At 43.7% G+C, this 15,270-nt stretch overlaps 1 protein-coding gene across 3 annotated transcripts in view; it reads right to left on the reverse strand.

Annotated features, from left to right (window-relative positions):
- The window catches only part of LOC111645009 (tetratricopeptide repeat protein 28), a 166,088-nt gene that overhangs the window by 27,032 nt on the left and 123,786 nt on the right, over positions 1-15,270 (reverse strand). For all 3 annotated transcript variants that reach the window (XM_023394017.2, XM_023394018.2, XM_023394019.2), the window contains one exon: positions 8,375-8,882. In XM_023394017.2, the coding sequence (XP_023249785.1) occupies positions 8,375-8,882 (508 nt within the window). The remainder of the gene's footprint in view (positions 1-8,374; positions 8,883-15,270) is intronic.

Raw genomic sequence — 15,270 nt, forward strand, 5'->3', positions numbered from 1 at the left:
TCTCTAGGTCTCTCTTTTAGTATTGTCACCCAGCTTTCAATGATAATAATTGCACCAATAATATTAAAGCTCAGTGAGAGAGGATGGCTGCAGGCTGGTGGGTGGAGACTGATTAACTGGCTGCATTTCTTCATCCACCATACAGCCCGGCCATCATTGCTTTGCTGCATCAGCACAGAGACTAATAGGCTACTAGGACTGGGGTGCAGCCAGTGATGGGACACCAGGGATGGAAATGGTTCTGGAGCCAGAGTGGGTGGGAACCAGTGACGGAGAGGGGCTCTGTGGCTTGTGGTGAGTATGTGATGGTGCCGCCGGGATTAGTTACCGCCATGTGTGTTTTCCCATTTATTTCATCCGAAACCTGCCACATCGTGGGCCTGAACACAAGCTACATAAACAGTGGGACTGAAACTAAACAGACGGCTCAAACGACTGCAGATGTAATACAGTGATGTGGATATACATTCGAATGTTGGAGCAATTAAGAGCAGCAAATCATGCCAATGAGAATGGAAAAAAAAAAAAAAAGCTTTGGTGTATCTACACTATTTGCCACTGTGCTGCATATTGGTTTGACACATCACCAGGCAGTATAACATACATACTTACTTTTCTAGGTTGATGGACATGGATGAAATTCACATGATCCAAGAGACCCATGAAATGTGCAACACCAATATTTCACTCTACATCAAGTCTAAATGAGGGGATTAGCTTCAAACTAAACCTGCCTGAACTGAGTGTCTGAAAATCAAACGCTGAAAAGAAACCCAACACTTTTTTCTGCAGACCGATTGATGGATCTTTCTGAGAAAACATCATCAAAGATCCTCTGCCTACTTAATTCAGATCATGACTCAGCATGTAGCTGAGAATTATTGACAAATCAAACCCGATTTGTTGTTTGTTTGCTCGCTTGCGGCCTCAGGTTAAAGTGATACAACATGAACTGACCTTGTAATCATCAGGTCATTGCCCTAAGGAATTGGTATTCTGGGAGCATCACACAGTAGAGCACAGACAGACGCAGTCCCGCCAAATAATGCAGGAAGAATTTATATTGTGACATGTGCAACTTCCATGTGGTTCTTTGGACTATGTACAGTACAAATAGAGTAAAAGTGTTATTTTCTCAAGCCAAAATAAATGAATGAGGCGAAGACGATGAGGTTTTTGGGTTTTAAGGTTCTACTGGCACAGAAGTTTCCTGAACAAACCTCTTAGCTTTGCCTTTCCTGTGGAGTCTTTCCTCAGAGTGGAAGCATGTTAAGATTCACAGCAAGACTAGTTGGAGGAGCAATGACAGCTCTCGCCACAAAGTCACTCCCAAGGTTATGCTTTCCCCAACGGAGGCTGATCCTACTGAAGATATAATGCCTACTGATGTATTACTAGCAAACATGTTCCATGCTGCAGGCTAAAAATGGATCTGGTGCTCAGCAGAAGGGGAGGGGAGACAGCATGGACAGAGGCTGGGATGTATGGCTAGGTTTGAGGTTGGGTTTGGAAACTGCAGCCAAAATTGCCATAAGCCTTAGGCTATGCCTGGAGGCACACTTGAGGCAAGAAAATACTTTCTGTGCCCCCACCCATCTGGTAAGAGGATTATGGAACCCTCTGGGAATAGTATCCAGCAGGATAGTAAATAAGACCATACCAAACATGCTGGTAAATACTGCTGGAACACCAAAAGTAGGAGTTAGAGAGGGGGCGGGGGTGTGGGGTCAAGCTGGAGGGCCCATTATGGCATTTTGTTCAAATCTGACCTCAACAAAGTCTCAGTCTTGGGATTCAATTTAACCTCTATCTTAAACAACACTGTAAGTCTGTGGTGCACACTAAATGCACTTTGCCAAAATCTATTAAATAATATGGCTCAATTATTCTATTCTTTTGCACACAGCTTGAGACCAAGACAGTGAAAAACCAGGAGAAAGCAACATCATTCAGATCCTTTTACACAGGGCCCTATCCATCCAGAGCCCTATCCATCCCCCCATAACAAAAGACATTAAAAGCATGGCAATCATGGCAATGTGTTGTCACTTTTCATTACACAGCTGGCTGTACATAGAGGGATATGCTGCAGTGATGACTTTGAGGGATGGTGTCGTGTTCTGAGTAAATCACTGTGTCATTCTTCCAGGAGCTATGGAGCTCCAGAGCGCTGCTGCCTACAGTCAGCTAAGAGGATTTTACCAACAATGGCGCTGCTGCCACTGGGCTGGAGTGATACTAGAAATAGAGTAGAGATGACCAGCGTGAGCCCGAGATAATGAGTTGGGTGTGTTCCTCATTTATATTTTAGAATGAGGTCAACATTATAATTTGCATTCATGTTTGAGAAGTTAAAAACCAGAGCAGGATGCTGGAATTGTGGGGATTGTGGACATTTTGATGCTAATTCGAGTCTCTACTGAAGGAGATTGATGTGTGTAAAATATCAAAATGGAGAGTGTCAATCTCTGAGGGAAATTCCAAAGAGGTTTGACAGTATTCACACAACACCGTATCCTAACAGAGCAGTAGTTCAGTGTCTCTGAATACCTTTCATAATTTCTAGATAATGCTGTTACTGTCACAAGTACTTACAAAACTGCTTGCACCAACCTTTGCTGAAAGGAATGAGTTGTGGGTTATTAATAATGGATACAATGTGTCTGACTGAGAGATCAATACTGTATCACACTATATTATGATGTTTTAGTGAATGGAAGTTGAAAGACTCCATTATTATATGCAAAGTGTCTTTACTGTATGTTGGTACAATATATAATAATGTCTGTTAAAGATCTGTTGGGGGAAGCAGTGAGCTGAGGCAGACACTAGATCCTCCTGGGGTCTGCAGGAGCAGGGAAGGGGCTGAGCTTGGGGGGTCTGGGTTTAAGGTAACAAATCCTTACTCGCAGACATAGACATCCCCCACAGTCTGACTGACAGAGAGACAGGAAGAAGGGAGATTTAAAAAAAAAAGAAAGAAAAAAAAAGCACATAGTATGGATAGAGGGACAAATGCTGAGTGGGTGTTCCTCCAGCAGAAACACACACAGGCAGAGTGCTGCACTTGTCCTCCTGCAGCACCAGCTGAGCCGCTTTCCTCTCTGCTCCAGCTGACCCCCTCACCCCTCCTCCTCCAGCTCACTAAACCAACTGTTGCTGTACTGTCCACACGCATGACATCTGATCCCTCCTACCACTTCAACCAACAATGTTCAATGTCTCCACTCAACTTTTTCTTTTTCCTTTTTTTTTCCTCTTTTGCACGGCACAATCGCCTCTCCGTTTAGGAACAGATTACGTTTCATGCTGAATTTGCAGATGTGCAGAAAAAAGGACACAGTTGCTTAACGCAGTAGAATGCTACAGCTCTTTTGTTTCACTTAATAGTCCTGCAGTGAGGAGAATAATAACTGTATACAGTGAGCGAAACGTCAGTGTAAGCACAAGGACCAGAGGAGCATGTTTCGCAGGGCCTCTTGTCCAGTTTCTGGCATGGTCCTCTGTCAGGAGATTGAAGGGGGCCGTGCTGGGGGAGGCAGGGAGCTTCTGCTGCTTTTCCAACAAACAGAAATTTGGGGCCAGGCTACAAAGATCAGCTAGCCAGCAAAAATCTCTCTAGTAAGAGGGGCATCCAAATAATCCCACCACCACTTCACCTCTTTTCCAACTATAGCTCCCTGTGCCCGCTCTATCTCTTTTGCAAGCCTGCAAATATTTACTCAAGGTTTATTTACCCAGTCATTAACGGACAGTTAAAGATGTCACCGATCTCAGATAAATGCACGTTTTCTGTATTTGCTAGGCTCTTCCTCTGTCTTCCTCCTTACAGCGTTCCTTCATTCATCCTGTCTGGGCCATTAGGCTTGCTAAATTCCTCCGTAAATTCAGCACTCTCCTGCTCCCTTTCCTGGTCAGACTAATAATATATCTACACTCGCTGCCGCTCCCAAAGGCTTAGGTACAAAACTGAATAATCTCTATGCATCACGGCCCGAGGCAAGTCTGGTCCCTGTCTTTAGTTTGCTCCTGCTCTGGGCAGTCTGAAAACAGTATTGAAAAAGTGCTGTCAATGTTGTTGTTATAGTGATGACAATAATGCGCCAGTGGTTAAATCGTGTCATGATAGTGGTTATTATTCATATCTGCTAATTATCTGATTATCCTTCCTGTTTATATGCCATTCACTTAAAAGGCTATTTGAACATAATTCCTCTCATGATCAGATGCTCTCAGTCTCAGGTTCAGGATTAGGGGTGTTACTGTATTTCAGCATCACTGACAACAAATATAGCCGATTAAAAACACAAATCATTAAGCTTAATCCCCTGACGTGACATTGTTACTGTCAGACATGTTATAAAACCTGGTATACAGATGTCTGGACAAAGCAGATTTTCTCATCTGATTTTCTGGAATGTGGATTTCAGTGCTCATTCCCACATGACCTGTGGATGGAAAAAGCTGTAATTGCGAAAAGGGGCTTATCATAAAAGGTCTGAAACTAATTCAAGGCAGAAGTTATGACATGTATTTATTTTTTTTAAAGACCAGTGATGATATGTGAATACAGAGCATCGCAGTGCATATTGTCTTGATTCTGCGTTGTTTTGTGAACTCTCTTCTTCCTGTTGTTTTCCTCTTTCTGTTGCTTTATTTCTGTGAACATCAGCAAGAAAGCCTTCCCTAGGGATGCTGGATAAAAAGAAGCGAGAAGGAAAAAGAAAATGCTTAATTAGGACTTCTACCTCCAGCACTTACAACTGATGGAGCCGACAATTCGAGTGACTTCTTTGAGACACATGGTCAAAACGAGGAGGTGTGAATCGAGCAAAACGTGAGCACAAGAAAGACTAAAAGGATAAAACACAAATGCTTCCAAACAAACTTATTTAAAGTCTCTTTGAAGTGAAATGCAAGGGAAAATAATACAATTTAGATTCTGTTTCATGAATAACAGAAATGTGAACTACATGGGAACCTACTGCTTCAGTCCTCTCTCAGATATTAAATATTGCTGACTAGGGGGTAAGTTAGCCAATTAATGAATAATAAATGGGGCTGGAATGCAACATTTTCATATCCTTTATAGGTCAGAGTATGCTGTGCCAGGGCTGCTGTTACCGCTGGGCATCATGGTTAGATATTAAAGCATGGTGATCTCTATACAACTGTACCTCACAGCCATGTCAGCTGCTGCTCCACCCACACTACACGCAACATTAACAACAAGCTGAGAGGGCATAATAAAAGTTTGTTCTTTCCTGTTTCTGCAACTTCTTCTTCCCATCTCTCGCCCAGTGGTTTTTTGCTTTCATCGCTGCTCGTTAATCTGCTGCTCGATCATTCTTCCCCTCTTTGTGTGCGGCGTAAAGGCAGCATTTTTTGATGTCTGAAACAACATCCTGTTAGTTTTAGCCCATATCTTCTTGTGCTAGGCGGCCTTGCGGGTGTTGATGACGGAATAACAACGTGCGCCCCACTGCCGCAAACAAAAACAACAACAACAACAACAACAATGGGGCAATTACAGACTGATGCTTCACAACCTCCACTTCATTCTCTGTTATCTTCATTATTCAGCTCCTCTTGAATCAGCTATTAAAGGTAATTAAGCGATTCATCAAGTCAGTTTCAATTACTGGGAGCTTGACAGCTGCAGATTACAATCAGTAGGGGTGAGGGGAGTAGATGGAGAGAGTGAGAGAGGGAGGCGTCAAAAAGTGAGAGAAAAGAGGAGAGAAAGAAAACAGACAAGAAGTACCAACAGAGCAGGCGGCGTTGAGATAGGCAGCGAGCCCCGCCTGGGTGTCAGGAGTTACTGCATCCACATGATGGGCCAGATTGTCCAGACCGTCTCCATGGAGCAACAGGCTCCATCGATACCACCCACTCATTGAGTTCCTGCTCTGTCACCAGCTGGAGGTCTTTGACACTGCATCAACTACGCGCTATCTTTACTCTGTCATGGACGGGAAAACTGTAACGCTGCAACTGATAATGAATAAAAGCGCTTTTGCCGCCGTGATGGCAAGCATTCTGCAGATAGAAATAAATTTACTGCCTGACACCCAGTGTAGTGACCACTCCACATAAAGCTCTCATGTACTGTATCATCATAAAGTGTTCTCACTAATTTATGACAATCAGTTGCCAACTCACTTTTCTAAAAAATCAGGTGTGTGTTGGAGCTGAGAGCAACACAGGATGAGCGACCATTAGGGCGGTCAAAGGACGACTTCGATTTATGTTTGGCTGATTAACCCCACTCTCTGCCTGCACACTTTTACACATTAGGTTAAAGAATAATTCATCTGGGAGGAACTATTATGCCTCTTAGTTGTCCATTAGAGTCAGGTTTACTGCCATCTTGATGGCTGTCATAAGTCATCCAGCGTAGGTTATAACTGCTGGACTAAATGCAGGAGAATTGGCCATACCATATATCTCATGGGGTCTTGAATATCCAGGGACACCTTTTTCCCCAAGGTTCCTTTTATCGTTACATTAGCAGGCCACAAGGTTAGATTGGTATTAATTTCATTTTAGTAGGGTTTGGCTGTAATAATTACATTTTAAGTTTCAATCAAGAGACCTGGTTGTATATTTAATCTCTCCCATCTTGTTTCTTTTATTTATCTTCACACCACTTCTCATCTCATGATCTGATTAAGTCCAAGTCAGTGTGAAGGTGAGAGCTGAGCAGATTAATGTGGAGACATATCCTGTGAAGAATTATACATTTTTATGGGGGTTTATTTACACTCTGACTGTGAGCGTTACGTGCTGACATTCCATCACCGTACATACCTTCCTGGGCTCACGAATGACTGCTGGCTCTAACATGCACCTTCTTCTTCCCTGGGTCCCATGCTGAGTCCCTGCACTCCACTACCTTATGCTTGGATAATGTACTGGGCACTGTTCACTGTAGGACATTACGCAGCCCCTAACTACTGTATCTAAAAACAACTTTAAATAAAATAGTGATAATACAGTAATATACTGCTGGCCTCTGCCTAGAAGTAACAAAACACTAAGGTCTTACTAACCATAAATATCTATGAAAATAACAATAAGTAAACAGCTCATTTAAATGAAGACAAACAAAAGAATGCAGCCAGCAGCAGCACAGTGGAAACACTTGCAGGAAATGGAAGCTTTTATACCGCATCCCCAAAACAATGAGAGGTTAAGCAAGAATACATTTGGAGCATAATCAACCTAGGAACACACATAGAGCAGCGTTATTGAATCGAGATATTCAGTCTCATTGTCTCATCTCACCTCCCTTCTTTTGTTTTATTGTAGCATGCTAAATCCAATGTCGCTAAAATAAAACAAATCCCACTTTGAAGCAAACAATGAGTTCACCTACTTCCAGTACGCAAGATTTCTTACTGTCTAACTGCCAGGTGTTTCCTTATCTCTGAGGATGTGCCAAGAAATAGATTTATCATATGTGCTGCTGGACACTAACCTTCATATTGTCCTCAACCACAAGGGTCAAAGAGGAATCTCAAAGGAAGATATACTGTACATCCACTACATACCGTGTATGCTATGAGTGGATTTCCATCTGAGGTGGAGAGATGACACCCAGATCCGTGTAGGAGGGATTACAGTATTTTAGGTGATCTCACTAATTAAATGTGCAGAGAACACAAATATTGAAAATCAACCATGTGTCCTTCTGAGATTCACTCCAGTGATCAATGCTCACACTTAAACAGAGGCAGTATTGACTAATAGCGTTCAACCAGCACACCAAGGCCACGTTCAGACCAACAATAGAGGCCTCTAGCAAAACAGAGACAGGGGCGTGTGTGCGTGTCTGCCACTACGCAAAGCGACACATACAGAGATCAAATGAATACGAGTGCACATTCCTGGTAGATTACTGAGTATTATGGACAGCATAATCCTACAGTTTATCTCTTTATTTTTGAGATAGATGATAAAATCATAAACTGCTGTGCAGTGTCTTGGTGTCTGAGAAACTCATGGACAAATTACTCAAACTCGACTTCTTCGATTTCACCTGACTGGCAACTGAAGCAACACACCCACTCTAACACAGCCGCCTGTGTGTTTTCTGTTTTTGGTCTGAAACACACACTCTCCTCAGAAATCCAACAGTATTACATTATTTCCTACCATAGTAAAACATATTCTGGATTAAACTCTACAAACAACTAATAGTTAATTTCCTCAAATTTGAGATAATGATAGTTATATATTATTATACAGCATACAGCATGCTAAATTTTACTATAGAGACAAGATAATCTATCAGGAACATGTGGAACCTGTTGATGTCCAAGTTATTATCACTTAAAACAGCGAAGTTGTCTTTTCTATTTTGCATACATACCCAGATTGGAGGAGGCCCTTCCCTCTGCGGCCCTGTCCTTCAAACCCTCAGCTATAGACAGCTGCTGTTCATGGTACTGCTTGGCCCTCTCCAAGTCCTGCATGCAGCGGGCAGCATGACCCAGTCCTGCGTAGGCTCTCATCTCGATGGACTTTTCCTCCAACTCTTGGGCAAGCTCCAGAACGTGAGTGTGGTAGGACATGGCCTTGTCAAAGTTACGGTGGTAGTGGTAGGCACTGCCCAGGTTACTATAGGCCCGAGCTTCTTCTCGTTTATTTTCCAGGGCCTTGGCAATTCCCAGGTGCTGCTCATGGCACTGGACAGCATTTTCAAAGTCTCCCATGGCGATGTAGACGGCCCCCATGTTTCCCAGCTCGCGAGCCTCAGACAGCTGATCCTTGGACTGCTTGGCCAGCAGGACGCACTGCTTGTGGCTGGCTAGGGCGTTTGGATAGTCCCCTATGGCTGTATATACATGGCCCAGGCTGCTCAGTGCCATTGAAGCAGCCTATGAATAGAGAGACAGAGAGAAAGATAGACAGCAAGTAAGAAAACGGCAAGGTATTAAAAAGAAAAAAAACAAAACCTCAAATTCTCCCATTAATTATACCCACATTCCATCAACAGTGAGTAATTCTGTTGCCTTTGCATCACAGATTTCCCACCCACACTTAAACGTCCCTTTAGCCAGAAGTACTGTACAGAAAATGGAAAAAAAATTGTAAAAAAAAAAAAAAAAAATCTGAAATCCCAAATCTCTTAGGAGGCTTATAGCTCAGAGACCAAACAACAAACAAAACCTGATTTGATTCTGTCTTTGCTAAGTAAGGAGGGGGGTAAAGTCTGATGCAGATCAACGCAGCAGCAGGCTTGCTTTAAAGCCATCAGTTTGCCCACTGCAATCACGCTTCATGGCGTGCCACCACCAACAGAACAAAGACACCGCTAATCAGGAGGGGGAGGAGAGGGGTTTTTAGCTTCACACCGGAGCTGTGGGGGGCCAACAGGCAGGCAGACTGACTAACTGACTGACTGCATGCAAGACCCCTCAAGCTTAAAACACAGAGAACAATATTCTGTATATTCTCATCTGCTCTACCTTCCATATTCTCAAGCTGTCTCCACCTGTGAAAATAAAACTACAGAGTACAACGTCTCAAACTGCAAAAGGAGAGGTTTCGCACTGAAATGGAGAGGTTTCACAAAATGCAGTCATGACCTCCTATGTGACACATTCACTGCAGGCTTATTAACTGTTTATACAGAGGGTAAACAGCTGGGAATTGGGGTCAGCTGTCTTTGTGTGAACAGATGTTCAATTAATCATGCAGGGCCAGCTAATAAAGCATCTCCTTCCTGAGGTCCCACTCTGCATCCTCCAGCCGGGGGGGGGGGTTGGAGAAGAGAGGACAGACACCCTGACAGTGAAGGCCACAGTGCTGCCCATCTTGTGTAGCTTGGGGCCTCAGCAGCAGGGATGACCTGGGTCATCTTGGGGTCAAGTCAAAAGTCAGCTACAGCAAAGAGATGAACGACTCCATATAGTTTCCAATGCAAGGTGTTCATGAAAGTAGTTTTGTTGCAAAACAAAAAAGTGTCCACTGACACTTGCATTCGGTTTTAGAGCCGCACCGTCTGGAAATTTACATAGATATTATTCCACAAATACATCAAGATGTAATTTGAAGAAATGCGCCCACAGAGAGCAGATATTTTTACTTTGCTCTAGCGCCACATAATGAAAGTATCGAGCCCTCTGAATAAATGAAAAGCAAAGCACGTTGTTGAGAACAAAAAAAAATCAATACAACAGAACGCTCCCACAGACGCTTTTAAAGACAAACACTTTTCTTTGAATCTCTCATACATTCTTTTTCTAAATGCACACATACACCTCACCAACCTATCTTTCCTTCATTTCACATAGCTGCTGATGCCTGGAACCAATTACCTGCTGACATAAGGACTTCCAGCAATTTGCTCAAGTTTAAAGACTCGACAAGGCATTATACGGGCCCAGGGAGGCAATTACCCTCCGTCACAACTGTTGCTGTTTCATGTTCCCAGATAGCCTATCTAGGGCTGCTCAATTACATGTGCCTTTTGAAGCTTTGCTCCATCTCCCCGACTCAAACTTCCACTTTTCTGAGCAGAAAACAGAGAGGATTCCTCATCCCTGTCTGTCTTGAACAGAGTGCAGTGGGAGACATGGGGAGAGAAAGCAAAAAGGGGGAGCGCAATCTTTCTCCAGCTGAGATGAGTTGCTCTTGTGATCAGTGTCCCTCTAAAGTGAGACTGCAACGCTGCATTTTCTCCACAGATGGAAGCCAAGATAGGTAGATAATGAGGAGCCAGCCTTGCCAGTTATAGAGGATGCACTGTGTTTGGCTCAGGGACAGACACTGGGAGCATATCTCTCTCACTTCTGACTGCAGCCCTCTCTCACCGCTGCTCATTTTGACTCCCCAGCAGTATCGCAAAATAACATTCTGTCTGGGAGAGAAATAATTGCCCGAAATACATAATTTCTGCCAAATTGACTTCATTCTAATTTGATTCCATTTCTTTTCCGCACTTATCTTTCCTCCCTCGCTGTTCTTACTCTCTCTCCCCCACTTCGCTCATTCCGTCTACAGAGTCAGATCTGATTGTGTTTACAGAGTCCAGCCCTTCTCCGGATGTGTGCTGATTTGATTAATCCTAACGCCATCCTTTATAAACTGTTGATAAACTGCTGGCTCTAATCAGCAAACACATTTTACACCAAGGGTCTCCTAATGAAAGGTAAACTAGTTCTGCCTAGGAAAGAGGAGAAAAGGATAAGGGAGGCAAGCAGGGGAAGGCTGAGATGACATGTTAATCAGAAATGCTTGGCTCCAACAACATTATTCCATTTCTTTCCTCTGACAAGGACAGTGGTTTAGGGTTTCTTGCCGATTCTCCTCTATCAGCCTCCTCCACTAAGTATGTTTATATTCTGCAGCACATTAGAGAAATGGCTGCTTTCATAGCGCATGCTAGAGGTAATGTATTGTACTTAGCATAATTAGCCCCTTATGTCAGGCAGCAGAGCTGCTCTTGATGGCTGGGCTTGGTGGTATGTGAGTATTGTGACTCTGAGCCCCTGGTGTGTGTTTTATTTCTTTCCCTTGAACAGCAGCGTGCTGCCCACCACTTCACTGCTGCGTTGAGCTATGTGGTTATGTCTCGCCTTGCAGCTGTGTGAATATGCCTTTGAAAATCCTCCTTATTTCACTTTGGACCTATAAGCTCTGATACACTCCAAACAACTGAGGCTATCATCACAAACTGGCAGAGCTTATGGGACAAGTATGGTTGTCATGGAGATGTAAACAGTTGGATTATGGCCAACCAGATCTCATAGAAGAGACTATTGCTATTAATAAACACTGGTGTGCAGTGTCTGATTGGACAGAAAAAGGCAAATGAAGATATAGGCAAGTTTACTTACAACTTGCTACTACCAATGATAGTAAGAGTAAGTAGATCTTAGTAAGATTTCATTTTCATGTTATACATAAGTAAACTCATTCTCTGACCATCCTAGGAAAACTGAAGTGAGATTGTTCAAGAAAAATCAACACACCCAGTATTTTCAATAACATTATTGGAGTTTAGAGAGAAAGAGAGCAATACTGGACAGGTGAGTGTGAGAGAGAGAGAGAAAAAGGCTGGAATGTGTAAGGTGTTAAAGAGCCCACAGTTTGCCCTCTGTCCAAACTGCATGTCCTGCAGGGCGGCCACTACTTCAGTAAAGTGCTGTTAATGGGATTGTATGGAAGAGGAGAGGAGTCACTCCCTCTTGACAAGAGGGGATGAACAACAGGTTTGATTCTATTACGACAGAGGTGGGAATAACCCTGTCTTCCACTGTACTAATACAGATGTTAGGCTTTTAGCCTGGAAAACACATTGCTTGCATGCAATGCAGACACATGCACTGACTGCATCGACTAGAATAAAGAAATGTATAATGTCACATTTATATATGTAATACCTTAATTACGATGGTTAAAAACCCAAATATTCCTTAAATTCAGTTTAACATATTATAATTGAGACAAGAGAGGAAATTATAATCAACTGTTTCAGCACTAAGAAACACCTAAACAGATAAAATACAATTTGTGTGTCCAGAGAGTGTTTATTGAGTGTGCACTGCTATGTGATGCCTGGGTTGAACATCAGAGAAACAAACAAGCCACTGTGATATCAATCACTTCAAAAAGATGACTCATGTGACTGAAAACACTCCAGCCCTCCATACAAACACTACACACACACACACACACACACACACACACACACACACACACATCGATGTATTCCATTGCACACACAAAAAACAGCTGTCTAATTAAAAGGCGGTGCAGAGGGAAGGTGAAGAGGACCATGCACCAGTGTTTCCCTTAACGAGCTGGGCTCAGGCAGCAACAGGAGCTGGCTGGCAGGGAACAGAACCACACACTGGAGGGAGCTGGGCGTGGGGTGCGGGGGGAGCGGAGTGGGAGGAGGGAGGGGGGCAGATAAAAGGCTACGGGAGAGACTGTGTTTGAAGGATGAGAGAAGAGAACGCTGGAGACATCCCCAGGGCGAGAATGTCTTTAGATCTGGATTCACCTGCAGAGATGCATTTTGACAAAAAAGGAAACATCTCAACTGCAATAAACTCAGAGACGCAGCGGACCAGCGAGAGATGCTCTCAAAGAAGCTTGAATGATGCTTTCTAAAGGCGCATGTTGTTGTCGATGTGTGCATGTGCAAAAAAACATGTATGTAGGGGAGCGTAGAGGAGGCATGCTGGTGATGTCAGTGTGTGGAGGCTGGGGGCGGGGATGAATATGATAAAATATTCAGCTGGTTTTATGAGTGTATACTCCATCCTCTTTTCTGGCTCGGTGTTTGCACACAGATATGGATCCTATGGGAGCCACCATTAGATCGGCCAAATGACTGCCTCTCCGCCATATCAAAACCTTCTGTTTTTTGAGCAGGCAAATGCTGTGCTCTGCCAAGCGAGTGCAGGTACAGCTGTGCCTGATTGCTCTCTTTCATACACGCACACTCACGAGCATACATGAACACACTCCTGCACAAACACACACACACAGAAGGATTCAGTAGTCCACTGTGGCTGATAAGCGCGGCACAGGCCAAGTTAGATTTAACTTTGGTTCGTCTGGAGCCAAATTACAGGCCCCCTTCTTTTTACCTTTCCAAGTTTTGAAATAATATTCATGAAACTCGTAACTCTGTTGTTTCCAGAATCACAAATCAATGCAAAACAGACTGTGTCCTCAACCTTACCTTATTTTGGAAAGGCCACTTATGAAAAAGGCTGTTTTTATTTGTTTCAGAAGAAAACAAACACAGATACCATTGGTTACCTGGCCGTTAACAAATTTCATTAATCAATCATCCGAGCTAATCTGATCTATTTACAGTGATGAGATACCACTGGAGCCACTTGTTTTTCCATGACCTGTGCGACCTCCAGCTTGTAGATAAATGACGCCAGAGGGCCTGTAGCTTGATAATTCCTTTAGCCTTCACAGGACACGTTCACACAGGATTGATTGTCACTAAAGGTCAAGCTACGGGTAAGGGCACTCGTGACAGCTCCTACGCTGTCTGTCAGACTGTCTGCTGCTCAGACGGTCACACACTCACACATCCACACATACTGTACACTCAGAAAACAGGCATGCAGACACACAAAACACCCATGCAGCATCACATGAAGTGAACTAATGATACAGACGAGCCACGGTGCAGGCAAGGCTTTTGCTGGTGAAAAAAAACATTTTCTGTGTCTGAGCTGTGGGTAGTCTGTGCAGTGGTGCCAGGCAAATGGTGGATCATTTGTGGTTACTCCAGAGACCCAGCATATATCCACTCACACATCCTTACACAGAGACACAAAGTAATACACAAATATACCAAATGTATCCCAGACCTTTTTGCATTTGCATGTATTTGTGCATTTACACTGGGGTATCTGTGCTCCAGCAGTATGTGCTTGTGTGTTTGGAGCTATACTGTGCGAACTGGTGGCAAACAGGCTGCTGAGAGGAAGAAACACAAGAGGCACAGAGTAAAATTGGATCTGACAGTCTCTATTGGTGTTGGTGGAAAATTTGACTGCTCCCTTCAAGTGGTGTGGGGTTTTGATATTTCAAGCTCCCTCTCTCTGTCAGTGCTAGACAAAACCAGGTTTACAGAAGTGGCCTAATGTTAAGTGAGGAAAAGAGAGGGAGGGCGCCACGGTAACTGAGCTGGAGCCTGGCTCCACCTTTCCAGCCCCCACAGCCTCTACCTCAGTCCCAGCGCCTGTCCCTTGTGACAGGATGTCAGCATTGTTCAAATGGAAAAACAGCCCTCCTGCCTTCTGATATAAACACATGAATCTAAAGTCTGGTTGAAGAGGAAATTGAAGAGGTGGCACACAGGGGAAGCAGGGCACTGTGAATGAATCTTAATGTACTCTAAATCAGAGCAAAGCCTTGAAGGGCTGCATGGGGCTGCTGTTTATTTCTGTGCTAAAGTCAAATCTCCATGGGCATAGCTGTGTGATGCCTGCTGGTGCAGGGAATCAATTCTTGAGAGACCTTGTGGTGACAGAAGGGGAAATCACAGTGGTGTTTGAAAGTCATTCCAGGGGAGGTTTGAGGTAAACATCAATGTTCACCCTTTTTGCAAGGCCTCAAGCTAGGGTCAAAGCAGAGAGGGATGCTGTCTAGAGTAACACTAATAGTGGTTACAGGCAGTTAAAGTCACACTGCTGAATGTGATCAAAAATGACTGCACTGATCCAAAACGAGCTACCTGTTGGAAGCAGAAATCCTTTGCGCCATAGCAAAAAAATACAGAGATCC

This window comes from Seriola lalandi, unplaced genomic scaffold (assembly GCF_002814215.2).
Source record: "Seriola lalandi dorsalis isolate HSWRI2012SDOR001 ecotype SW California unplaced genomic scaffold, Sedor1 jcf7180002054945, whole genome shotgun sequence".
NCBI classification, from domain to species: domain Eukaryota; kingdom Metazoa; phylum Chordata; class Actinopteri; order Carangiformes; family Carangidae; genus Seriola; species Seriola lalandi.